The sequence below is a fragment of the Stenella coeruleoalba genome (genome assembly GCF_951394435.1).
Source record: "Stenella coeruleoalba genome assembly, chromosome: 2".
Lineage (NCBI taxonomy): Eukaryota > Metazoa > Chordata > Mammalia > Artiodactyla > Delphinidae > Stenella > Stenella coeruleoalba.
In genome coordinates, this window is record NC_137147.1 from 27157517 (window position 1) to 27183217 (window position 25701).

At 43.3% G+C, this 25701-nt stretch overlaps 2 protein-coding genes across 7 annotated transcripts in view; one reads left to right on the forward strand and one right to left on the reverse strand.

Annotated features, from left to right (window-relative positions):
• Window positions 1-7945, forward strand: part of LOC307182940 (acylphosphatase-1) — a 43158-nt gene extending 35213 nt beyond the window's left edge. For 4 of the 6 annotated variants that reach the window (XM_079914697.1, XM_079914692.1, XM_079914690.1 and 1 more), the window contains 4 exons: window positions 3738-3761; window positions 3867-3945; window positions 5848-5999; window positions 6961-7945. In XM_079914697.1, the coding sequence (XP_079770823.1) occupies window positions 3738-3761; window positions 3867-3945; window positions 5848-5999; window positions 6961-7083 (378 nt within the window). In that variant the 3' untranslated portion in view covers window positions 7084-7945. The remainder of the gene's footprint in view (window positions 1-3737; window positions 3762-3866; window positions 3946-5847; window positions 6000-6960) is intronic. The other 2 variants (XM_079914689.1, XM_079914691.1) reach the window with 1 other exon arrangement.
• Window positions 7946-13532: 5587 nt separating this feature from the next.
• EIF2B2 (eukaryotic translation initiation factor 2B subunit beta) lies at window positions 13533-24746 on the reverse strand. Its single transcript, XM_079914657.1, has 8 exons — window positions 24532-24746; window positions 24292-24412; window positions 24003-24151; window positions 22877-23040; window positions 21785-21880; window positions 21026-21163; window positions 19882-19948; window positions 13533-18583 (listed from the first exon to the last, which is right to left on the reverse strand). Exons 1-8 carry the CDS (start codon window positions 24692-24694, stop codon window positions 18426-18428), a joined length of 1056 nt encoding a protein of 351 aa, XP_079770783.1. The 5' UTR covers window positions 24695-24746; the 3' UTR covers window positions 13533-18425.
• Window positions 24747-25701: the final 955 nt, after the last annotated feature.

Genomic DNA, 25701 nt, shown 5'->3' on the forward strand with positions numbered 1-25701 from the left:
CTTGGCTTTCAGCAGCGCTCTTTTCTCCCAACAGAGCTTAGTTTCTCCAAGGCTCCTCCTCCAAATTGTCTTAAATCCAAGAGATAGGATCTGTTAGAATCTTTTATAGTAATTCAATCCTTAAGTATTTAACGAGAAAATTATAATGAAAACTTTTCCTAAAGTGACTTCAAAGAGTACTGGCAAGAAGTTTACCTCAAACTGAAACAAGGCTTATGGTTTCAGCAAGTCTTGATTATGTTAATTCAGGCTGATCAGGAGAGATTTTGTTGATTCTGAAAGAAGCTGGAACAGTTCTGGTATCTTGAAAAAACGGTAGTTACTTGGATCTAGCAGTTGAAAGATCACTAAGACATCTTTCTGTAAAGTTCTACCCTCTAGCCTAATGCATGAGCCTTTTAAATATTAAATTATCTAGCATTAGTGTTCAATTTGAAATCGAACATTTGAAATGTGAAATGAATAGAGAATAAGATCCGTTTCCCCTTCTCCACGCTTACAGACTGATGTTTTACAAGTCCCAGATACATAAGCACAAGAGAGAAGAGCAAAGAAGTTAGGTTTGATCTGTGTCCACACTAAACTTTGTTAGTGGGCCAGGTACTATGAGACATCTTTCTATTTAGGTTTGTTTGGGAAAATATGTGGCTTTTAAAAAATACATAGTATCTACCAACTAGCTCTTGGTAACTGTGCTCATTTATAAGTATGGTGGACTAGTCTGTAAATGAGGCAGGGAAGAGAATTTTCTTTTTTGTTTTGAAGTTTTAAACTTTTAAATTCTTTTTATTTTTATTTTTTTAATTGGAGCATAACTGCTTTACAATGTTGTATTCTGCTGTACAATGAAATGAATCAGCTATATGTATACCTATATGCCCTCCCTCTTGGACCTCCCTCCCACCTCCCTCTGCCATCTAGGCCATCACAGAGCACCAAGCTGAGCTTCCTGTGCTCTATAGCATGTTCCCACTAGCTATCTGTTTTACGCATGGCAGTGTATATATGTCAATCCTAATCCCCCAATTTGTCCCACCCTCCCCTTCCCACCCCCCCATGTCCATATGTCCGTTCTCTACATCTGTGTCTCGATTCCTGCCCTGCAGATAGATTCATCTGTACCATTTTTTTTTCTAGATTCCACATATATGTGTTAATATACAATATTTGTTTTTCTCTTTCTGGATTACTTCACTCTGTATGACAGACTTTAGGTCCATCCACATCTCTACAAATGACCCAATTTCGTTCCTTTCTATGGCTGAGTAATATTCCATTGTATATATATACCACATCTTCCTTATCCATTCATCTGTTGTTGGACATTTCGGTTGTTTCCATGTCCTGGCTACGGTAAATAGTGCTGCAGTGAACTTCGGGGTACATGTGTCTTTTTTTTTTTTAAACATCTTCATTGGAGTATAATAGCTTTACAATGTTGTGTTAGTTTCAGCTGAATAACAAAGTGAATCAGCTATATGTATACATATATCCCCATATCTCCTCCCTCTTGAGCCTCCCTCCCACCCTCCCTATCCCACCCTGCCCATTTTGAATTATGCTTCTCAGGGTATATGCCCAGCAATGGGATTGCTGGGTCATATGGTGATTCTATTTTTAGTTTTTTAAGGAACCTCCATACTGTTCTCTATAGTGGCTGTATCAATTTACATTCTCACCAACAGTGCAAGAGGGTTCCCTTTTCTCCACACCCTCTCCAGAATTTATTGTTTGTAGATTTTTTGATGATGGCCATTCTGACTGGTGTGAAGTGATACCTCATTGTAGTTTTTGTTTGTTTGTTTGTTTGTTTGTTTGTTTGTGGTACGCGGGCCTCTCACTGTTGTGGCCTCTCCCGTTGCGGAGCACAGGCTCCGGACGCGCAGGCTCAGCGGCCATGGCTCACGGGCCCAGCCGCTCCGCAGCATATGGGATCTTCCTGGACCGGGGCACAAACCTGTGTCCCCTTCATTGGCAGGCGGACTCTTAACCACTGCGCCACCAGGGAAGCCCTCATTGTAGTTTTTTAAATTTACTTTTATTTATTAATTTTTGGCTGCGTTGGGTCTTTGTTGCTGCGTGCAGGCCTTCTCTAATTGCAGCGAGCAGGGGATACTCTTCATTGCAGTGCGCAGGCTTCTCATTGCAGCGGCTTCTCTAGTTGTGGAGCACGGGCTCTAGGCATGCAGGCCTCAGTAGTTGTGGCTTGTGGGCTCTAGAGTGCAGGCTCAGTAGTTGTGGCACATTGCTCCATTGTGGGCTTAGTTGCTCCACGGCATGTGGGATCTTCCCGGACCAGGGCTCCAACCCGTGTCCCTTGCATTGGCAGGTGGATTCTTAACTACTGCGTCACTGGGCAAGTCCCTCATTGTAGTTTTGATTTGCATTTCTCTAATGATTAGTGATGTTGAGCAGCTTTTCATGTGCCTCTTGGCCATCTGTATGTCTTCTGTGGTGACATGTCTATTTAGGTCTTCTGCCCATTTTTGGATTGGGTTGTTTGTTTTTTTGATATTGAGCTCCATGAGCTGTCTGTATATTTTGGAGATTAATCCTTTGTGTGTTGCTTCATTTGCAAATATTTTCTCCCATTCTGAGGGTTGTCTTTTCGTCTTGTTTATGGTTTCCTTTGCTGTACAAAAGCTTTTAAGTTTAATTAGGTCTCATTTGTTTGTTTTTGTTTTTATTTTCATTACTCTAGGAGGTGGGTCAAAAGAGATCTTGCTGTGGTTTATATCAAAGAGTGTTTTTCCTAAGTTTTCGGGAAGAGAACTTTCTGAGTCTGGTTTAAAAAGAAGTCTATCATGTTGTAATCTTAGGAAGCTAATTTTTTTTTTTTTTTTTGCCGCACCGCTTGGCTTGTGGGATCTTAGTTCCCCAACCAGGGATTGAACCCAGGTCCCAGCAGTGAAAGCTCTGAGTCCTAACCACTGGACCACGAGGGTATTCCCAGGAAGCTAATTTATACATAGCCATTTCTAGGAGTAAAGAAATCCTGTGTTTTCTTATAAAGAAATTATTAAATATGCCATATCTCAAAACAGTTTTTAACCTCCAGAGGGTAAACAAATTAGTAGCACGAAATAGTGTCTGCTTTAAATTTCTTTAGTCCTTTTGTAAATATTAACATCTGCAGGGATGTTGCTATTGAAAAGGCTACCCCAGGGACAGAGATATGCAAAGGAGGAGAAATTTCTCAACAAAATGCCTCAGAGAGCAAGCTTTTTGACCTGAAGGGAATTGTCACACACAAAAAAATGCCTGTGGGAACTAAGTGACTACTTATTTTTATGATATTTAAACAAGTGTTATACTGAGTGCATAGTTGTATTGACGATTGTCGTGTATTTATTCTGTTTATGTGCAGTATTAAACATGTTCTAGCTAAGATTATAAATGCAAACAGAGAGCCTCTTAGTGAGAAACCTCCCTGCTATTCAGTTGAGTCATTAGGCTACCAGTTATATAACCTCATGAGTTGATGAGCTATCTCTGGAGAAAGCTTCAGTAGCTAAATACATTCTCCATTCAGTAAGAGTTCTTTCAGTTGTCTTGGTATTTCGTATTCAAAGTGCCTTACAACAAGTAAATTATTTGCATCTAGGTGCTATATTGCTGGAATTCTTTTCTTCAAGAGGCATATTTTAAAGAAGAAAATTGGAATATTTTGTAAATCATCAAAGGGCTATTATAACATAGCAATCGATTAATGCCTGTTTTCCTTTTTCTCCTCGTAGGAATTTATTCAAGAACAATTGGAGGTAAGCTTTTCTCTTATTTTGGGGTTTCACACAGAGACACCGCACACAGAAAGCTCCATTGTCCCATTTGCTTTTCCATTAATAAAGGATGTGTTTATGCATTAGCTACTCCAGACCACAGGAGGCATCCAAGGGACTTTGCCACTGACTGTCCAGAAGGTGTTGGCATCCCAAGCCTGCCATGGTAAGACTCTCGACACACTAGCTATTGAGTGCCTTTGCGTGCTGCGTGCTGGCAGGGTTCAGCAGTTATGAAAGAAGTAGAAGACACGATTATCACCTGCCTCTTGGAGGGTTCAGTTTGGATCAGGAAACAGTACACTAAAAATTACTTTTACAAAGCAAAATACCACCATATATATTGGACCATAATGCAGACTGACTGATATGAGTGGAGCAGTAACTGCATTTTTGAGTCAAGTTTTGAATGAGCTGTGGGACATGGATTCAGAGGAAGGGAGAGATTACTACAGGGGAGGAAATAGCCTGTGCAGAGATCCAGAGGCAGAAACAAATTAGTTATATGAGGAGCAGCAAAGAATATCAGGAAATTAAGCTGGTGAGGAAGCACAGAAACCTAGAAGGTCACAGCAAAACCTTCAGACTTTATACAGAGGGCAAGAATCATTGAGGGTTCTTGAGTAGCGCAATATGATAAAATATAGAAAACGGTATTGGAGGAACTTACTTTAGGGATCATGACAGCCACAGAATCCCCTGCAACTATCATTTGACCATGGTGGGGTGTCCACTCCAGACACCCTCCCTCCATTTGATCTCTCCCCATCAACCTTCTCCTCTCTTCACCTCCTGTCTTTTCTGGCTTTGTAACCTCAGTCGCTCATTAGTTTGTCTCCTGTGAATATCACAAACTCCTTCCCCCACTTTATCCTATCTTTACTCCTCATATTACCCCATCCCCAATTTCATCATCTGTGCCTTCAAAATGTATCTTAAATGTCTCCGATGTGATCGGTTTCTACTGCCGCCTCCCTAGTTCTTGCCACTGTGGAGTCCTCTGACTTAGTCTCCTCACATCTATTCTGGCTCCCCTTCAAGCCATTCTTCCCTCAACACCCAGAGGAATCTTTTTGAAACATTCCTCTGAGCATGTCATTCTTCTACCAAAAGCCTGACAATGACTACCCATTGCTCATAGGATGAACATTTTATTCTTTACCATGGCCTGCAGGGGTCTTCATGGTCCAGCCTCTGCCTGCCTCTCCAGTTTCTTCTCACATCCCTCTCCACCTTGCCCTTCACATTCCAGCCTGCTTCCTTGGTCTTGGTCTTGTGTGCTAAATTCTGCGCTTGCCTTTCTCCTCTGTCTGAAATGCCCTTCTGCTCATTCTTCAATTAGCCATGTTTTTCTTAACCTAAGATCTCAGATTAAATATCATTTTGTCAGGAAAGCCTTCCCTGAGCCTCCTAAACTGGGTTTGGTCTTCCGGTTATATATTCTTCGATATTCTATATTTTATAGTACTTATAATTTAAACTATTGCGTAACTGTTTAATGCTTGTCTCACCTATTAGATTGTAAGCATCATGGGGGTGCAGGGCATCCATCTCATTCACTGCCTGGCACACCTCCAACACAGAGTGTATACTTAATAAATATTTGTTGACTGAGTGAACTAATGTATGCATAAAGGCAGATTCTGACAATATGAGAGTTTAGAGTAAGAAGATTGTGCTAGAAATAGAAAAAAGCAGCAAATAAAATGGACACTGTAGGGAAACAATTAGAGATCTTGGTGATAGATTGGCTCTGGATGAAAGATGACCTTGATTTCACAAACCTAAGACGTAGGCAAAAATATTGCTCTTGCCTCTTTGAAAAAACTCTGCAGGCAAAATCCTAACAAGTTAAGGGATGCCTGCTACAGGGATTAGACAGACAGTGACTCCATAAGGAAAAGCTGAGCGCAGGTCTGTCCTGAAGCCAATTTCAAGCAGTATTAAAGTCACATGAAAGGAGCCTCAGAACCACGTTGCTCTTCCCAGATATTTGGCTCTGACCCCAGGGCCAGCACCGGTTTCCCACCGTACACACCATACCCTCTTGTTTCTGTCTTTTGTTTAGGGGCCATTAAGTTTAATGACGACCTGAGCCTAGAGGAGAGCTGTCGCCTTATTGAAGCTCTGTCCTGGTGCCAGCTGCCTTTCCAGTGTGCTCATGGCAGGCCCTCCATGCTGCCATTAGCTGACATTGACCACTTGGAGCAGGACAAACAGGTGGAGCAATGACTAACAGGAGACTAGCTCCTATTAACCAAATGTAATCTGTCTTAATCCTTTCCCAATTATGAGAGTTTTGAAAAATATGCATTGGAAGTTTTCTTGGAAGTCTCACCATTTCATCTTCTAGCTCAAATTCAAAATGGAGTTTAGGCTGAACTATCTCATTATACATATGATGCCTTTGTATTTTATAAGTTTACCACATGTACAGACTGATGTATCCTGAACATTTGTTGCCTACGGGCTCTAGGTTTGATAAGATGCAGAAGTTCTCTCTGGGGCCACAGAAGGTTGGTAGAAACACAGCAAATTCACTGCTGGCAAATGTAGCCGAAACAGCCAGTTGCTTGATAGTACTTACTGGAAATGGTAGCCATCTCCAGGGATCTCTAGAATAACGATTTGAGGACCTTCAGGCAGGAAACCAAGCTTAGGACATTTCACATTATGCTTTGGCCCTGATTGCTCAGCAGTCCAGGAACAATGATGTGGATAATGCAATAAAGGCACCGAGTGGTTTAAACTAAAGAGCATTTTCTGTCCTTGTTATAATCTTAAATGAAACAGAACGTGAGAGCATCATAGGAATGTCTACGTTGCCACTTTCCAAAATCTTTTATTTTGCTTACCTTTCCTGTCAAGGGCTATGAAGTCTTTTATTGCATGGAGTTTTCAGGTGATAATGTTTTCTGACTCATCTAGTACATTTTACTCCATTAAGAACTTTTTGTTTCATATGACAGTGAAAAAAATGAAAAAAGTTTTGTCTCCATTCCCGAACAGATGTGCCTCTAGACTGAGTTTTAAGTCCCATTTATCCTAAGGAAATCTATAATCCTTTCCCAATCCAGAAATTAGAAATCAAAACTGATTTGAGTAGCCATAATTAGGAAATACTTATATGTTCCTTGGCTTTTCATACTGCTAACTGGAGTTATTCTCTTTCTTCCAATAGATTAAACCCAATCTTGCTAAACTTCGCAGAATGGCTCAGGCCTGGCATCTCTTTGGAAAAGCAGAAGGATGTGATACAGGGCAAAGCCTGCAGGCACCTGCGCCTCCTTGTGAGCTGCCATGAGAACAGAATTATTGTCTCTAAGGAACCAAAGGGATGCTGACTGTAGGCCTCTGGGCAGAGACTGTGAGCAGCAGGCACTGGCAAGGTCTTGACTGAATGGGCCCAGGGAACCAATCAGCATCTCCACCTTCCCTGAGCAGATGATCCCTCCAGTTAAGTAGCCAGATGGAATTCAAGCCTAAAGACAGTTCATTCATTGGCATCCATGGACACTGGAGGTTGCCCTATAATATCTACTTTTTGTAATTTATTTGGGGATAAAATCTAGTGATTAATTGTTTGATTGTCTGGTTGTTTGTGGGATTTTGGCGGGATGGGATGGGGTTTTTTGGTTTTGTTTTGCAATTTTTTTCCAGCCTCATAGTTTGCACTGATGTGATCTACCTGATGCTGAACTCCCAGGGGTCAAGCCTGCCTTCCCTAGACCTCCCACAGCCTGCTCCCACAGCCCCTCCTTCCCCCCCAGCCTCCTCCACTTCCCTCTGCTGCTGCTTTACATTCTGTATCTCAGCCTTAAAGAGTTTCTCCATGCTCATTAAAAACGTGCTGGGTAGTCTTCCACCAGGCCTATAGTTGGATTATTTTAAGGAGAATAACGGCTGACAAAGAGAAGCAAGGACCAGGATGGAATAGAGCAACTATAAAGCACTGCTCCTCGTTCTTTGTTTTATTGCCTCCTTAAAACCCTTCAGCTTTGGAAAGCAATCTGCAGATTCAGTGCAATCCCTGTCAAACTACCACTGGCATTTTTCACAGAACTAGAACAAAAAATTTCACAATTTGTATGGAAACACAAAAGACCCCGAATAGCCAAAGCAATCTTGAGAACGAAAAATGGAGCTGGAGGAATCAGGCTCCCTGACTTCAGACTATACTACAAAGCTACAGTAATCAAGACAGTATGATACTGGCACAAAAACAGAAATATAGATCAATGGAACAGGATAGAAAGCCCAGAGATAAACCCACACACATATGGTCACCTTATCTTTGATAAAGGAGGCAAGAATATACAGTGGAGAAAAGACAGCCTCTTCAATAAGTGGTGCTGGGAAAACTGGGCAGGTACATGTAAAAGTATGAGATTAGAACACTCCGTAACACCATACACAAAAATAAGCTCAAAATGGATTAAAGACCTAAATGTAAGGCCAGAAACTATCAAACTCTTAGAGGAAAACATAGGCAGAACACTCTATGACATAAATCACAGCAAGATCCTATTTGACCCACCTCCTAGAGAAATAGAAATAAAAACAAAAATAAACAAATGGGACCTAATGAAACTTAAAAGCTTTTGCACAGCAAAGGAAGCCATAAATAAGACCAAAAGACAACCCTCAGAATGGAAGAAAATATTTTCAAATGAAGCAACTGACAAAGGATTAATCTCCAAAATTTACAAGCAGCTCATGCAGCTCAATAACAAAAAAACAACCCAATCCAAAAATGGGCAGAAGACCTAAATAGACATTTCTCCAAAGAAGATATACAGATTGCCAACAAACACATGAAAGAATGCTCAACATCATTAATCATTAGAGAAATGCAAATCAAAACTACAATGAGATATCATCTCACACCAGTCAGAATGGCCATCATCAAAAAATCTAGAAACAATAAATGCTGGAGAGGGTGTGGAGAAAAGGGAACACTCTTGCACTGTTGGTGGGAATGTGAATTGGTTCAGCCACTATGGAGAACAGTATGGAGGTTCCTTAAAATACTACAAATAGAACTACCATACGACCCAGCAATCCCACTACTAGGCATATACCCTGAGCAAACCATAATTCAAAAAGAGTCATGTACCAAAATGTTCACTGCAGCTCTATTTACAATAGCCAGGACATGGAAGCAACCTAAGTGTCCATCAACAGATGAATGGATAAAGAAGATGTGGCACATATATACAATGGAATATTACTCAGCCATAAAAAGAAACGAAATTGAGTTATTTGTAGTGAGGTGGATGGACCTAGAGTCTGTCATACAGAGTGAAGTAAGTCAGAGAAAAACAAATACCGTATGCTAACACATATATATGGAATCTAAGAAAAAAAAAAAAAAGGTCATGAAGAACCTAGGGGTAAGACAGGAATAAAGACACAGACCTACTAGAGAATGGACTTGAGGACACAGGGAGGGGGAAGGGTAAGCTGTGACAAAGTGAGAGAGTGGCATGGACATACATCCACTACCAAACGTAAAATAGATAGATAGTGGGAAGCAGCCGCATAGCACAGGGAGATCAGCTAGGTGGTTTGTGACCACCTAGAGGGGTGGGATAGGGAGGGTGGGAGGGAGGGAGACACAAGAGGGAAGAGATCTGAGAACATATGTATATGTATAACTGATTCACTTTGTTGTAAAGCAGAAACTAACACACCATTGTAAAGCAATTATACTCCAATAAAGATGTTCAAAACAAAACAAAAAAACCCTTCAGGCAGGTGCAAGCCCACAAGGGGCGGTGGCTGGAGCTGGCGCCCCAGGTGGCACGCAGCTCCGGAGCCTCCGCCTGCCCACGTGAGGAGCTGTCAGCTCCAGCCCCGCTCTGTCACGAGCTTGTTGATCATATGAAAATTCTAGAAACGGGTCCCTTGACAAGACATCTAAACATGTTGGGACTGGATTTGTGGGGGCTGTACACATGGCGACGTAATGAAATTCCAGATTCAATTGGATGAAAAGGGGACGAGCGCCAGGTTTAAGATTTGGCTGTGGCTCCGATTGCCTCCAGCCGGTGAGCCACCCCGTGGGTAAAAGGGAACCGGCAGAGGAAGACTTGACCATCAAAACACGGACATAGGGCTTCCCTGGTGGCGCAGTGGTTGGGAGTCTGCTTGCCAATGCAGGGGACACGGGTTCGAGCCCTGGTCTGGGAAGATCCCACATACCGCGGAGCAACTAGCCCCGTGAGCCATAATTACTGAGCCTGCGCGTCTGGAGCCTGTGCTCCGCAGCAAGAGAGGCCGCGATAGTGAGAGGCCCGTGCACCTCGATGAGGAGTGGCCCCCACTTGCCGCAACTGGAGAAAGCCCTCGCACAGAAACGAAGAGCCAACACAGCCATAAATAAATAAAAAAATATAAATAAATAAATAAATAAATAAAAGGCAAAAGTCCTTTAAAAAGGGAAAAAAACACGGACATAGGTACTTGCCTGGTGGCGCAGTGGTTGAGAATCCACCTGCCAATGCAGGGGACACGGGTTCGAGCCCGGGTCCAGGAAGATCCCACATGCCGCGGAGCAACTAAGCCCATGCGCCCCAACTACTGAGTCTGCGCTCTAGAGCCAGCGAGCCACAACTACTGAAGCCTGTACGCCTAGAGCCTGTGCTCTGCAACAAGAGAAGCCACCGCAATGAGAAGCCCAGGCACCGCAACGAAGAGTAGCCCCCGCTCGCCGCAACTAGAGAAAGCCCGCGCGCAGCAGCGAAGACCCAACGCAGCCAAAAATAAATAAGATAAATTAATTTTTTAAAAAAACAAAACACGGGCATAGCCAAGGAACTCTCCTTCCTCCTGTGGCTGCACTGTTCCCTGCTGGCTGAAGGTGCAGCCCAGGCCGCCCTGGCGGATGACACAGGGAAACAAGAACCCAAGGGGGCAGAGGCGGAGAAGAAAGGAGCCCTTGGCGAAGAAGCCTCTGCCAGGTCGTATCAGCTGTTTGCTTCCCCTCTCCCACAGTAAAAGAGCTATGGGATACACACATGTGCTGTTCACAGTGTGGCTCAAATGCCAGCAAAATACACAGTTTAATTGTTCTGAATCCTGTGGTTTCTTTCAGCCCACATTTATCACCTTAACCTAGTTCATGTATATTTTGAATTATGTATATGATCTCAAAACTGAAATCAATAATGAAGCCTCAAGTTCTGGTAGTCCACGAAATGCACGAATATCTGATTTCACCTGAATCTATTTTGGGGAAGATTACCAATAGAATGTCTTGGTCTAATGATTTGGTAGAACCAATTATTGTACATAAAACATATTTGCATATATGTAAAAAATAAAAGAATGTAAGACAAAAAAATAAATAAACCTCCTTTCAGAGACTGATATTGTTCATATCCCAAACCAGTAAAATGGTGAAAGTACTATGAACTTGTTTTAGAAAACATTATTTTGTACTTAAGTATCTATGTGAAAGCAATCTTCATATCAAAAATGCAGCATTTATTCTTTCAACCTAGCCAGATGTATTCTCTACACTTTTTCAGGAGATAAATGTTACTTTGGTCCCTTTCCAATTGTATCTTGGTTGCATTACAGTATGCCTAACTAATGGCCTCATAACTTCATTTGGGACCGGGACTGATCTTTCTGCAGATGCTTGTTATGCCACTCTTAATCCGTACTCCCCCTACCTTTTTAGATGACTTGATTTCTGGTTAATAAGACGCAAAAGACTAAAGTCCTATAAAAGAAAAAAAAAGCAAAAAAACAGCTGGTAATGTTTTTTGCATCTGGGATGCCATACAATGAGAAAGATGTTGCAATGAGAATATCTACTTTTGTATTTCCTGACCAGCCTGCTCGTACTGGTCTTTGTAGCAAATGGAATGATTTTCTTCGTTTTTTAATACAGGAAACAAATTTGTGCTTACGGGAGAAAATTCGTTTGCCGGCAGCCCTGCAGTGAATCTTACGGGAGTGATGAAGTAGTGCATTCACAGAAGGTTTAGGGAAAGCCTTCACTGGTTTTCAAGGGGATCCTCGTAGATCCTTGTAGAATTACGTAATTGGAACCCTGAAGAATAGGCACCACTGGCCTTTATTCTTCTAAATACGTATAAGTGGTTTCATAGACTGGGAGGGCTAGCCTTAGAAAGGAGGGTATTTTCAGGGGCTCAGCCTCCAGGCCCGGTGGGGTGCCGTGGCCTCTGGACCTCTGTCTCCCCTCTCCAGAGCTACATGGAGGTCAGCTGTCCCAGGAGTTTTAAAAATCTTTTTAGGTCAGACCAATCTGTACGATTTAAAAAAAGCGTTACGATACCTCTTATATTTAGGGTGATGGGGTGTGATTTCACAGGGTCTTGCTAATAATCTCAAACCCCTGTGTTCTTGGGAAGAGCAGAGGACTAGAAAAAGTTCTCCAAAAATCATGTAACCAATCATCCTGCCCAGCCTGACTCTAGCAATGCAAGAGATAATTATCCTATCTTAATAATTTATGAACTCAGTAGCATGTATCAGCATAAAACCAACCAATTAGCCAAAAATATCTAACATTGCTTTTATTGCCTGTCAGGGTTCTGTTTCATTCTGTTTTGTTTTTTAACTCAGGTGCCATAAGAGCAGAGATACATTTAATCTTCAAACACATGATGGTAATCATTAACACCTATATGGTGTTTTAAGGTTTACAAATAATATTTGCATAACTTATTTGAATTTCTTGGCAACCCATGAGGTAAGGTGGTACTATTCTCCCCATTTTACAAAGTGGGAAAGTAAGTTTGAAGAATATTCTCTAAGATCACATAGCTAATAAGTAAAGCTGAGAGTGGTATCCAAGTTTTCTGGCTCCAAGAACAAGAATACTAGCTACCATTTTTTTTTTAAAGATGTTATTTTATTTTATTTTTAATGTTTATTTATTTATTTGGCTGTGTCGGGTCCCGGTTGTGGCACACGGGCTCTTTGTCACGGGCTCCTCTAGTTGTGGTATGTGGGCTCCAGAACGTGCAGGCTCAGTGGTCACAGCACACGGGCTCCGTTGCCCCGCGGCATATGGGATCTTAGTTTCCTGACCAGGGATCGAACCTGCGTCCCCTGCATTGGAAGGTGGATTCTTAACCACTGGACCGCCAGGGAAGTCCTGATACTAGCTTCCATTTACTGAGGGCTCACTATGTACCAAATGCTTTGTATACATGATCTCTAATCCTTACAACGGTCCTCTTAGGAAACTAGTATCTCTCTCTTGCCGTGAGACTACTAAACCTCAGAGATGTTAACCGGTTTGCTGAGAGGGAGAATTCCAGCCCAGGTCTGTAGGACTTCACACTGCACACATTCCCATCATTACCCACACTGCCCTATATCTTTTTAATTTATTAGGGATTTATCAGTTTGTAAACCTAGTGGTTTAACTGTACTTGATTCTGGTTAGCGGAGGCTTTGTTAACTTGAGAGATGAGATGTGTAACGAAGCCATTCTTAACGAGTTCCTTTGTCAGTAACGCTCATCAGAATTGTATTGAGAAATAAAGGTGCATACCTTCAAGAAGCTTAGCTTCAGTCAGAGACAGAGACAAGGAAACTAATGATAGACTAGGTAACTTCCTCTAAGTGTAGGGATCACCCTGAGTTACAGCTATGTCTTTATTATTGAAATAAATGGAAATTAACAATTCTACCGTCAGAATTAAGGCTATATAGATGGCAATAGGAGCTAGTATCAGAAAAGCTTAAGGCAAAGCTTAGAATGTAGGCTAGAAGGAAAAGGAGAGTCTGGGGAGGGGGCTAGGGCAAAGTCCAGAACCCAGCTGGGGATCTGGAACTCCATGAGTAGTTGAGAACGGAGAGGGTCTAGCAATCAGACGTCAGAGCAAGGCAAAAGGTCAGACACAAATGAACAGCTGGGATCTGAGCCTAACAGATCATAAAAAGAACAAGGCAACCATAACAGGTCAGAGCAGGAAGGGGCCCAAGGCCAAGTTCTAGAGATGTGCAGGGGGCTGAGGAAGCCATGCCAAGTAAGAACAGATGCAGCCCATCAGTTCCTAGACAGCACTGACAACCAGGCTCAGCCCGAGCTTCAGGTGGGGGCCGGTACCGGCGTATCTGAAGGAAGGGAAGAGCAGTTTCTGGCACAAGGAACTAGACTCTCCCTACCTGTTTTCCACTGAAGTGCACCTCCTTCCATCGAAACCCTTCACAAAAGCAGGCTAACAATGAGAACTGACTGGTATGTTTGCCACTGTATATCGTGCCAATTTTCACCCCTTCTCAGCTGAAGTTGCTCATCAACAGTGAGATGGCAAAAAGGTGGGTTCAGAAGAGAGGAAAAGAAAGTCTGGGAAACCAAAAATCTGGATAATCTGCACGAAATAAACACTTCCTTCCTTCTCTCTCTCCATTTATTCATTTATTTATCATTCAGTAACATTTAGTGAGTCCCTTCTAAATGTATTGAGGCAGAAATTGTGGAAGAGATAAAGAAAAAAAGAAGTTATCTTATGGTTTAGGATTTTTCAAGACCTTGAATCACTTTCATCCCATGCCCATTTGTCACAGAGTACTCAATCTGATCCAGAAACATCTGATAAAGTTCAGGCAACCTGATCAAAGCCTGTGGGAATCTGAGTGTCTTACATCTGAGTGTCTCCATCTATCGAACCAGCAAGCTAGCATGACTCAAGTAGCGGTGTGAAGAAGCTGGATTTGGCCAGACTTTCCCTGTACAACTTGCCTGACTAAACAACTTGCTCTAAGGAGCATCCAATCGATCAAAAAAGAAAAAAAATGGTAGTCTGGAGTTAGCTACTGCTATTAGTTTATCATTACTTAAGTATTTCATGACCTCTCTTTTATAGTAGTTAACTGCAGAATTTTACATATAAATTATGAATCTTTGGAATCTTGTCAAGTTTTTAAGTAGCTTCCTTCTTCTCTAGGCAGGTCTTAATTCTAAATGTAAGTAGGGACTTCCCTGGTGGTGCAGTGGTTAAGAATCTGCCTGCCAATGCAGGGGACATGGGTTTGAGCCCTGGTCCAGGAAGATCCCACATGACGCGGAGCAACTAAGCCCGTGTGCCACAACTACTGAGCCTGCGCGCCTAGATCCTGTGCTCCACAACAAGAGAAGTCACGACAATGAGAAGCCCGTGCACCACAACGAAGAGTAGCCCCCGCTCACCACAACTAGAGAAAGCCTGCACACAGCAACGAAGACCTACAGCCAAAAATAAATAATAAATAAATAAATTTATAAAATAAATAAATGTAACTAACATGCCTGCAAAAACACTACTGAAAGGCCCCTTCTCGTCAGCACAACATTTAATTTAAACATTAGGCGATCGTCCTTTCAAGTGTGGTTAGGCTTGAAGGCAGCCCTCTGCTGTGTGTTGTGAAGACCGAAAGCTTAGACTATAGCTCTTTATTGGTTGTAATCGCTTAGCCATTGCACAACATCCTGGAACAACTGTTTGGTGAATGAAAGGATAATCCAAAGCAGAGATTAAAAAACATTTCCAAACCACATTTCAAAATAGCTCCTTTGTGTCAACTAGATGCATATCTGCAGAGGGAGTTTTTGCAAGGACAGGTGGATAGTGTAGGCCTTTACAATAATTACATCACCATCTGGTACTATCTTTATGGCAAAGCATTCTGATGTACTGAGTTCTACATATGTGGTATTACAGAGTCATGGAGCTCAATGGTGGAACTGTGAGCCTGGCAGCCTTCATAAACCCAAAGACTGCTGCAACAGATTACTTTGAGAAATGGCTTTGAAGCATATCTGTGAAACTTATGATCTTACGAGTACCGGCATTTTTTTCTTTGAGGTATCACTTTACACTTCAGTTTTTCTTGGTAGAGTATTTTTCAGAGACTTCTCTTAAGAGGCTATGTTGGGAATTTCTATTCCTTATTTGAGTTCCAGGAATTGTGCCTTTCCTGCCCTCCGTCCAAATTGGAAGACATAAACCATGGGAAAAAGCGTCTTTACAACTGTATTGAGTAAGTGATCTAACTTGGTTTATTAAGCCTATTCAGGAAGACTTCCACGTCCATGTAATCCTCTATTAATTTTCCAAGCTACAACAGTTTTTAAATGAGCTTCTGGATTCTGCTCCAAAAGCAGGGGTGAGAGGCAAGCCCAAACAAAGGCTGATAAGGTAGGAAGCTGACACAAACACCTTAGCTTCTCCCTGTTCAGATCAGGTTCTCCCTTTCCAATATTTACTCTTCCTCAACTGGGAAAAGGGAGAGAGAGAAATAGAAAAACCAGGCATATAAACAGCTTTGTGGGATTTACTTGACTGAGGTTCTAAAGAGTACACATTTGTGCAGTTCTGTTCTAGGCACTGTAAGTGTTGACCAAAGAGACAGCCTCTACCCTGGTAAACTTCGTCCATCTCAGTTCTGCCTGGGCAGGATGTTGGTGCTAATTTTAGACCCAGGGACCAAGATGCACAAAGGACAAGTATCGTAAAGCACTTTTGGAGCCAGAAACAGATTTAAGTTCCTTGACTCACTGCTGCTCTTACCCCAGAGCACATGGTCGTACCCAAGTGAGCTGCCGTCAAGAACTGGTGCCTTCAGAGGAGACAATTGCTCGAAATTGGTAGCTATAAGCCACTTCACTGAGAAAGCGTGGGGTCTTAGATGCTTTAAGAAATAACTGACAGAGACCTAAGTGAGCCAGGCTCTTCTGTGTCAGAGATCTTTTAGGTCAGTCCTTTAGACTGACCCTCTTCAGTCTTGCTTTTTCCCTGTCTCAGGGAAGATAAGAATCCTAAGGAAAAGATCTGCTCATGTCAAGTAGCTAACAGAGAGTAGAGCCCTTTCCCTCATCGTCTACCTCTGGCCAGTGTTTATCAAAACAAGGTTATCAAATGCCCTGTTAAAATCCCTTGGGTTGCTTGTTAAACATGCAGATTCCTAGAACTTCCTCCCGTACCTCATAGACACTGCTGCGAGAGGCAGGAGGCTGGCTTTGTGACAAGCATCCCAGGGGGTTCCCCCTGCACACTCAGTGGACCTTGGACCCCTGTTTTGGACCAAACTTCCCAAACATGGCATCCAGATCATCTGGATAACCTGGGGAGACTTTTTGAAATCATAATTACTAAAGCAGTACACATAAAAAATAGAAACAATATACAAACACACTAAATAAAATTTGAAGCTGTCCTCCTTCTTGCCACCGTTTGGTGTTACTCTTCCAGACTTTTATCCTATGCATGCATATATTTTGTTTTAAGGAAGTTAGTTAGGGTCATATCATGTAGATTGCTCTGCAGCTTGTTTTCCCAGCTTGATTTTGGTTTTATACAGAATATAAAACAGACTTGCTTACAAATCTATCCCATTCATTAACACAAGGGTCACCACTCAGATGCCTACGAGGGTTCGGCAGACAACATAAATGAGTTTAGTGGACATGGCTTGGAACAGCAGAAAACTGGGGGTTCTCCATTTAATGGAATTAGAAGCTACCCAACTATAGCCAAATGCTGCCATTTGGTAATGTGGGCCCAGAGTTGCCAAATCTTCAGGAGTAGCAAGAAATCTGAATTTGTTTAATGTGTAACCTCCAGATTTTAAAATACTGGTAAATAATTCAAATTAAATACTAGATGAACCATCTAAAATGTCTAATCCAGACACTGATCTCAAGCCACCCTTAGAAACCTCTGTTGCAGTGTATACATAATGTTCCACGGTACATCATACTTATTTTAAAACCTGTCTTGTTTTTAACTAACAGAATACAAAATGCTATATTGCTGGACACTTAGGCTGTGACATTACAGCTGCTACAATGGACATTCTTGTCTGTGTCTTTGTGTGCTTGTAAAAATAATTCTAGAAGACTCAAAATTGCCCTGGAAAAGGTTGTACCAATTTACAGTCCTATTAACAGTACATGAGGGCGTCCTTTTCTGGGGCACTCTAAGCAGATTCCCATGTGCCATCCCAGAGATCAGATGCAGTAGGTCTGGGATTGTATATTTTCTCAAACTCCCAGATGATTCTGATGATCAGTGATTTTGGAACCACTGTCTTGGATTATTAACAAGTTGTTTGGGATGAATTCCAGTCAATTATAAAGGAATCATAAACACTTTCATCTGCATTTCTGTTTTAGGCTGTTACCTCTGATCATTGCCCTCTATGAAAACACCAAAGGGCTCTGCTGCTGCTGTTGCAGGCGCTTCAGCCAGAGCAGGACAGTAAATAAATCACCTCAGGAACCTTCGAGCAGCCTTTATTGGCACAGCCTCAGAAAAGGCGTGGTAGTCATTTCTGAGCAAAAACCTGTAGCCCAGCAAGGTCTGCAGTGTTGTGTTTAACACACCACTGAACCAGAAAGTTTAAGTTCCTGAAACAGACGCCCCAAGTCACTAAGAGGCTCCAAAATCAATAGGTCAAGCCCTGCTGCTCTGTTGAGACCTGAAAGGCAAAAAATCATCCTGGATTGCATCCTGGTTATAGGATGACTGAAACGGTGGGGAACAGTATCAGCATCAAGTTTTCTCAGCTTGACTCCAGATCACTCCCCCATTACAAGGAAGATGTGTTTCAGCCGTGGCACTGAAGTCTCCACTCCATTCTGTGTTTGCCTAAGCAGCTTCTGCTTAGGACGAGTGGTGGTCATAGGACATGATCATCAGGATGGTAGAGCTCACTCATCAGGCGGTAGATGTAGGAAGGTGCATTCCCACCAATGTTGGAGATAAAGAGGGTAATGAGCTCTGGGGGAACGTAGTCAAACACAGGGCAATGAACACTGACTTTCTCCAAGATGTCCCCTGAAAGGTAATCACATGAGCAAAAGATAAAACCAAGGCTCCTGTTCTAATAATTAAGTATCTTATAGATTCTAGGCTCAGTAATGCAAGTACACTCGCCACCCCAAGGAAGGGAAACTGCAGCAACATACAAACCAGAAGAGATGACTTCAGATCATGATACACCCTATGCTTATAACTGTCTAATGCCTTTCCATAGATAACCCTTAGAATAATATTCAGATTTGGGATTGCAACCTTCAAGATCTGGCCCCTCGCCACCACACTACACTAATTATAGTTCATATTACTCTCTCTCTTGCTCATTACTCTCTAGCCACATGGCCATGTTCTTCCAACTGGCTAAGCATGTACCTAAACCAGGCCCTTTGCACCAACACCTGGAAAACTCTTTCCTTCATCTTCACATAGCAGGCTGTATTCCTTCAGGACTCAGCTGAAATGCCATCTCATTAAGTCCCTTCCCCGGACTAAGGTAGTCCCCTCGTCACTTTCCATCTCATCCTTCGTATTTGTTTTCTTCCTAAAACATCTCATGACCTGACATATTCTTGTCTGTCTTTTGCAACATAACGTAAACTCTGGGGGAGCAGGGCCTATCTATGTTATTCACTGTTATATCCCTAGTGCCTGAAATAGTGTTGGATACACAGTGGGTACTCAATAGTCATAAATATTTCTTGAAAGAATGAATGTTTGGATAAATGGTGAAGTTATTCAATTTCCAAGAAGAATCAGCACCCCGAGTACTATGCTTTGCTCCAGGAGGGTGTTAAAGCCCACGCGAACTGTTGACGAGGCAGCAGGCTCACTGAGCAAAGCTGCCTTCAGAATATGTGAGAGAAATGGACCCCAACACACAAAGGTGTCCAGGCTACAGGCGAGTTTCAGAAGTAACATTTCAGAGCCTGCTTTCTTTGGCAGTCACGTTACCAGAATGACTCCCTGCAGCAGCCGAAAACAAGAACATTTTCTCATTGGCTTGTCGCCTGTGTCTCAAAGAACTTTCAAGGCCAAACCCAGTCAGTGCTGGGTGATCCAACCCGCCATGGCCCCAATAACGCAGCTAAAATATATTAGTTTTAGAAGAAAATGAACATCGACTAGATCAGGACCCCAAGCACTCTAAGCTGCTAAAGAGAACAGTCCCCACAAGAAGTATGATAAAAAAAACCACAACCTGACGGCATTCAATCCCATTGGCCACCAAAACCAAAACCAAAAGACCGAAACACACATACACAAAAACCCAAAACACACAAGCGCGTGTGCCGCATACATTCAAGCAACTTCTGTACCTTCTGTGAAAGGCAGGACTTCTTCAGGAGCCACAAACTTGTGAAATGAATCTTCTTCATTGGGGAACTGGAAAAGAATTAGGGAAAAAGAAAAAAAAGAATTAGGGAAAAAGAAAAAAAAGAGAGTGTCAGCTCATCTGACACTTCCACTTTTAGGTATGCGCCCAAGAGAAATAAAAAACATACATCCACAGACATTTGATTACAAAGGCTTACAGCAGCATTATTCACAAAAGCCAAAAGGTAGAAATAACTCAGATGCTTATCAACAGATGAATGGATAATTAAATTGTGGTATATCCATGCAATGGAATACTATTCGGCCACAAAAAGGAACAAAGTACTGTGCTACAACTCGGATGAAGCCCCAAAACATTATGCTAAGTGAAAGAAATCAGAAACAAAAGGGTCCATGTTGTATGACTCCTTTTATGTGAAATATCAAAAATAAGCAAATCCATAGAGACAGAAAGCAGATTAGCAATTACTAGGAGATGGGGAGAAGGAGGAATAGGGAGTGATTACTCAATAGGTACAGAGTGTTTTTCTGGGATGATGAAAAAGTTTTGAAACTAGAGAGTGGTAGTTGCACAATGCTGTGAATGTGGTAAGTGCCACTGAACTATACAACTTTAAATGGTTAATTGTATGTTATGTGAATTTCACCTCAATTTTTAAAAAAGTAGACACCTATAGATAGGCTGATATGTTCAAAGCAAGTAGTTTCTATCACTGGTGAAACTGCTCTTCACTTAGTAACTTCTTGTATTCAGGCTACAGAGGACAGTCCCTGGAACAAATAAAACCAATTCTATGTTTCTAGTTTCAACTTACTTGGCATTTTCAGAAATGGTGTCAGCGAGTGGTGGCAATGTAAACAAAGGGCCTTCCCCAACTGCGTATTGTCCTGACCTTACAATTTTGACTTCCTGAAGCTGACAGGTTGTAACTATCAGTGGCTTTTCCTGGATCAAGACTTCTGTGGCTTTTTCCAGCCTCCACTGGGTCTAATCCATTGAGTAAATGCAGACAAAGAGAAGCCCCAGAGTGAGAAGGTTGAAGGCCCACAGTTCAGACCTACACCTTGACTTCCTTCTGTTGGCTAGAGACAGACGAGAGAGCAGATGGAGACAGACAGACATACCTGTGGGGAAAGCTTGAACATAGGTGCACAGACGATGAGTGGGGTGGAATGGTGTTTTGCTGCCAGTGCTAGAGTATGAGTTCCTGTCACAGCTCTCAGGGCACCGTTGGCCAGGATGGTCTTTGTGCCAATGATCACCTTTGGGACAGGAAAGAAAATGTTAGCCATCCTAGGAATAGAGCCCTAAACAGGCCATTGGGCACAAGAGCCGGAATGCTCAGCCTCAGTCTTGGTGTACTGGGGGGTCACACGCTGGTACACCCAAGGGAAAGGGAGTCTAGGCTCAGACCACAAGTTCTAGCATAAAAGCGGGTTCGCAAGGGAAGAATGAACATAGTACAGGACAGGAAACTGCAATATCCACTGTTCTTAGCCCTGTCTTTCCTGGAAATCTATCTTTCATACCTCCTGAGAAGCAGGGAGCCTTTCTTCCACCATCCACCACCGCCAAGCTCTCTGAGCAGAAATGAGCAGCCCTTTACCAGATCCCTAGCAGCTGACACACTTACCTTAGTCCCACTTAATTCTTTTCAATGCTTTAACCAAAATGAGGCTCCTCCAAGTGAGGAATAATGATTCAGATAAAGGGGGAAACAAAATCAGTTAATAGATTAAAAAGGCCCATGTATATATTTTTAAAAGGTGCTAGAAACTTTCCTCCCTTCTCATGGATATTGGGGGTGGGGTGGGGGTGGAGAACCAACATTTTAGAAGTATAATCTTCATGAATTCGACACACTATAACCCAAATACACCCACCTTGTTGACTCTTGACATAACAGCAAAAATGGCAGCATCCGTCATGACAGTCGTCTCAATACCTGTTTTGGACAAATTGACTGCCATCTCATGACCCTGCAATAGGAGAGAAAGGCTGATGCTGGGAGGAAGAGTGAGAGAGAATGAAAGAGCTCTGGGGATTCTGTGATACTGGGTATATCCAACGCACAATTTCCAACAGATAACTAACTCATCTGGTAGGTATTCTCTGGGAAGCAGGAGGAAGCCCAGGGGACTCTAATACATGTTTATTACTCCCCAGCAGCACTAGGACAGCCACAAAACTGGAAATATGACTTGCTTGCATAATGCAGCAGAGCTGACAAGACAGATCCTAGCTCATTATTTTACAACCTCCTTGCATCCTTACATACTTCCTTTTTTGGAGACCTATTATTTACCTAAAGATTGAGTGAGGTTAGACCAAGCATCAGTCATCCTCAAGGTAATTTACCCTATTTTGATTCCTAAAACAACCAATATTTATTTTTTTCTTGGGCCTAGCAGCTCACCCAACTTTCTTATTTTTTTTTTTCTTTTTTTACCAGTTCTATGAAAACATTTATTGAGCCTTTATTTTACAGAAGTGAATACCACTGACTCTCTCAAGGAGTTTTTAGGAGAGGCATATATATATATAAAACTTTTAATATATATATATATATTAAAAAAACCTCTAACATGCAGTAATAGATATAATAATAGAGGTACTGAAGTAGGAAGTAGTATAGAGCTAGAATTGATTCATTTACTATTGGAAGGGTTGGGGAGAAGGGGGAGAAGAACAGCCGTGAAAAACAGTTTCCCAGAGGAGATGATATCTAAACTGGGTCTTGAAGGTTAAAAACAAAGGTTTCTTTCTTTATATGGTATGAAAAATATGTCACCCAACTTTCCTAAACCAATGTTTAAGAATGTTAACAGGATGAACTTGAAAATTCCCTTAGTGTTTTACTTTGTCTTCTCACTGTGCCTTGCTTATCAATTCAAAGATGGCATGGAGCCCACCCACCCCTCCTTTATTCTCTCCTTATTTTAAATTTTTCTTAGCAACTCCAGCAGTCCCCGTACCTGACAGAAAGGTGCACACTCTGCCACGATGACATGGAATTTCCTCTTTCGGGCAGCCTCTTTGAGGAAGGCCTCCACTGTTCGGGAGAAGCCAATGGTCATGATCACCTCATTGGAGTGGATGTGCTCCAGAGCCTGGGCTGCGATGTTCTCCGTTGTCCCTTCTGCAAGAAGCCAGTTTTTCAAGAAAAATATGACACTGCTATGCTACAACACAGACAGACACTACAGAAAACAGAAAGGGATGTGCACCCTTCTCTAGACTGCCCACCTAGCAGACCCTGGTAACACGTGGTCAATGGACTTAATGTGGAATGTCACCTTTCCTTAAAAGCCCTGCTCCTCCACGATCTTCCATCTCCCAAGTTCTCAGCCTACCCTCTTGCCCAGCAGCACCCCTATTCATCAACTTACTCCCTGTGCCCCTGCCGGGTCCCAACACCAGCTCTTTACAATTGACTTTGAAGACAATGAATTTAGGCAAGAAATGGTCCAATTTGGGAAATTCTAAAGTGCTGAGCGTGGGGTAAACAGAGCTTCCCCCCAAAGAACTCCTCCTCCAAAAGGTGGCCACAACACCTCCAACTGACAGGGAGGCCACGGCAGAAAAACTGGGGGTGGGGTGGGGGGGGTGGATTTGGAAGCAGCAGCTCAGTGCACAGACAGACTCGGCTTCTTCCTCCCCTGGGAACGCTGATTGCAATAAGTATCTACAGTTCTCCTGAGTCACACAGACAAGTGGGTGAAGGTGGCCTATGTGTATGTGTATGTGTATGTATATGTGTATGTGTGTCTGTATAAAAATTCAAGAGGAAGTTTAGTGAAGGAGGGTCTATCAACTGTGGTTTTCGGGGGTTCATCTTCTTTAAAATAAAAATAAAGCTCTTCCCAAATAGAGTCTCCGCCACAGCAGATCTGCAGTCGATAAGGGGTTAGTCTGTAAGGAAATGTAAAGAGGGTTATCTTAGTCTGCCACCTATTCCAACCCTTCCTAATCAGGATGAGGGCAAACTTCCGAGCACCAGAGGACTGGTAATCTCCCATCTCTGCTGATGACAACTTCCAGGGTCTTCTGTTCCCTCATCTGCCTGCCACCTGTCCTGTCCACCTAGGGATCAGGACTCACCCAGTTCCACAAGCAGCTCATTAATTGCTTCAATGATGTTGGACTGGAGTTGAGCATAATGGGAGCGGAAATCCTCGCTCGAGCCCCCGGATGTCAAGAGTTTGTGCAGGGACTCCTGCTGATCGCTCTCGTCGCTGCGTCCGTGGAGTCTATGGAGGCAACAAGACCCAAAGAGGGAGGTGGGGAAGAGATGTGGTCATTAAGGTAACAACAGCTGCTCAGCTCCAATAAAGGCTCCATGTAAAAAGCGTCACTGGGTCCAACCCCCGGCCCAGGACGTGGGCCTGACCTGCCATACTCCTCCCGGATGATCCTGAGCACTCTCCGCACCATGTTGCCCACAGTGGTCTCTGACGGTTGAGCGGCCGTCATTCTCCGGCCTTCTCTGCGGATCAATTCCATCAGCTCCCCTGTCGTCCAAAGACAGAGGGTAAGCGCGGCAAGGGCGCGGTGGGGCCTGGGCGACTTTCCGCCCGGGGATAGGAAACGGAAAGTGGCGAGGGAGGCGATGGAGCTAGGCCTGCCTCACCTGCATTGCTCCAGCGGTGGTCCGTGATGATCCGGCGCAGCAGCCCCAGGGTCTCCCGGGCCATGTCCTCGGAGCTGTGCCGCCCGCCGCCCCGCTTCAGTGCCTCTACGAAACTCTCGATCCTCTCGGACAACTCCGAGCCCTTGGCCTCAGCCCCCGGCATCTCGAAAAAACCCGCCTCGCTGGCGGAATCCACACCTGCACGACCTCCAGACTTGCACTTCCGGGGCAGGAGAGGTCGGCTTCCGCTCTGCGAGGAAGACTCCAGTTTGGGAGACGGCAGGGCCACGCCCCTCGCTGCCACATCCCGCCCCCCCACCTGCCAGAGCCAATCAGAGACTTGGAGCTCGAGTTGTTCAGTTACGGCCGAGCGTCCGCGCGCCTCCGAGGTTGGAGGACCGGAAGTGACCTTTCTTGCCTCCTCAAACGCTGAAGACCTTGCAAGTGAGGCCTCAAGAGGGTGGCTAGACCAGTTGTGGAAACAGCCAGTCTGAACGCCCCCCACCACTACCGGAGGCTACGCTGGAGAAGTTGCCGCCCTCTTTCCCGGTTCCTCAGCTCCGGTGACGGCCCAGCCTCCAGATACAGACGCTCAGAGTGTGCGTCCAGGGTCAGCTACCCCATGGGCCGACGCCCCATTATAATGCTGTTACACTGCGTGTTACTGGTTCGTTTGCGCCTCTGTCTTTCTAATAGATTGAGCTCCCTGACGGCAGGGACAATATATATATTGTTTGTTTGTTTGCCTTTGCCCTTTCCTTTTAAACGTCTAGCACGCATAATATAAGACAGAGGAATCGGGGATGAGGAGATCGAATACCCACCAATAAGGAGATTCAAAGTGGGAGTTAATATGGGAGCAAAGATGATATCCTTCCATCTGGACTACAGAGACTAGAGAGTATAACATAACACCAAGAGCTACCATTTACCTAAAGCTTACTAGGTGTTGGATACTGTGTGTGAATTGTCTCATCTAATGCATCTCTGTGAGGTAGGTCCTCTTATCCTCATTTTACAGATCAGGAAACAGAGCACAGAACTTAAGCAGTTAGTAAGGGGATGCGTTTATATTTAAATCCAGGTGTGTCTGAACCCAAAGTCTGTGTGTAATGAGAATCTCTAATTATTTCCTTAAGATAAATTCTTAGAAGTGAAGTCCTTGGGCAC

Coding starts and splice junctions, on each gene's coding strand:
- EIF2B2 (XM_079914657.1), bottom strand. CDS start 24,694: ATGCCGGGGGCTGAGGCCAAGGGCTCGGAGTTGTCCGAGAGGATCGAG. Junction 24,413..24,531: donor CCACCGCTGGAGCAATGCAG/GTGAGGCAGGCC, acceptor TTTGGACGACAG/GGGAGCTGATGGAATTGATC. Junction 21,164..21,784: donor TTATGTCAAGAGTCAACAAG/GTGGGTGTATTT, acceptor CCTGTCCCAAAG/GTGATCATTGGCACAAAGAC.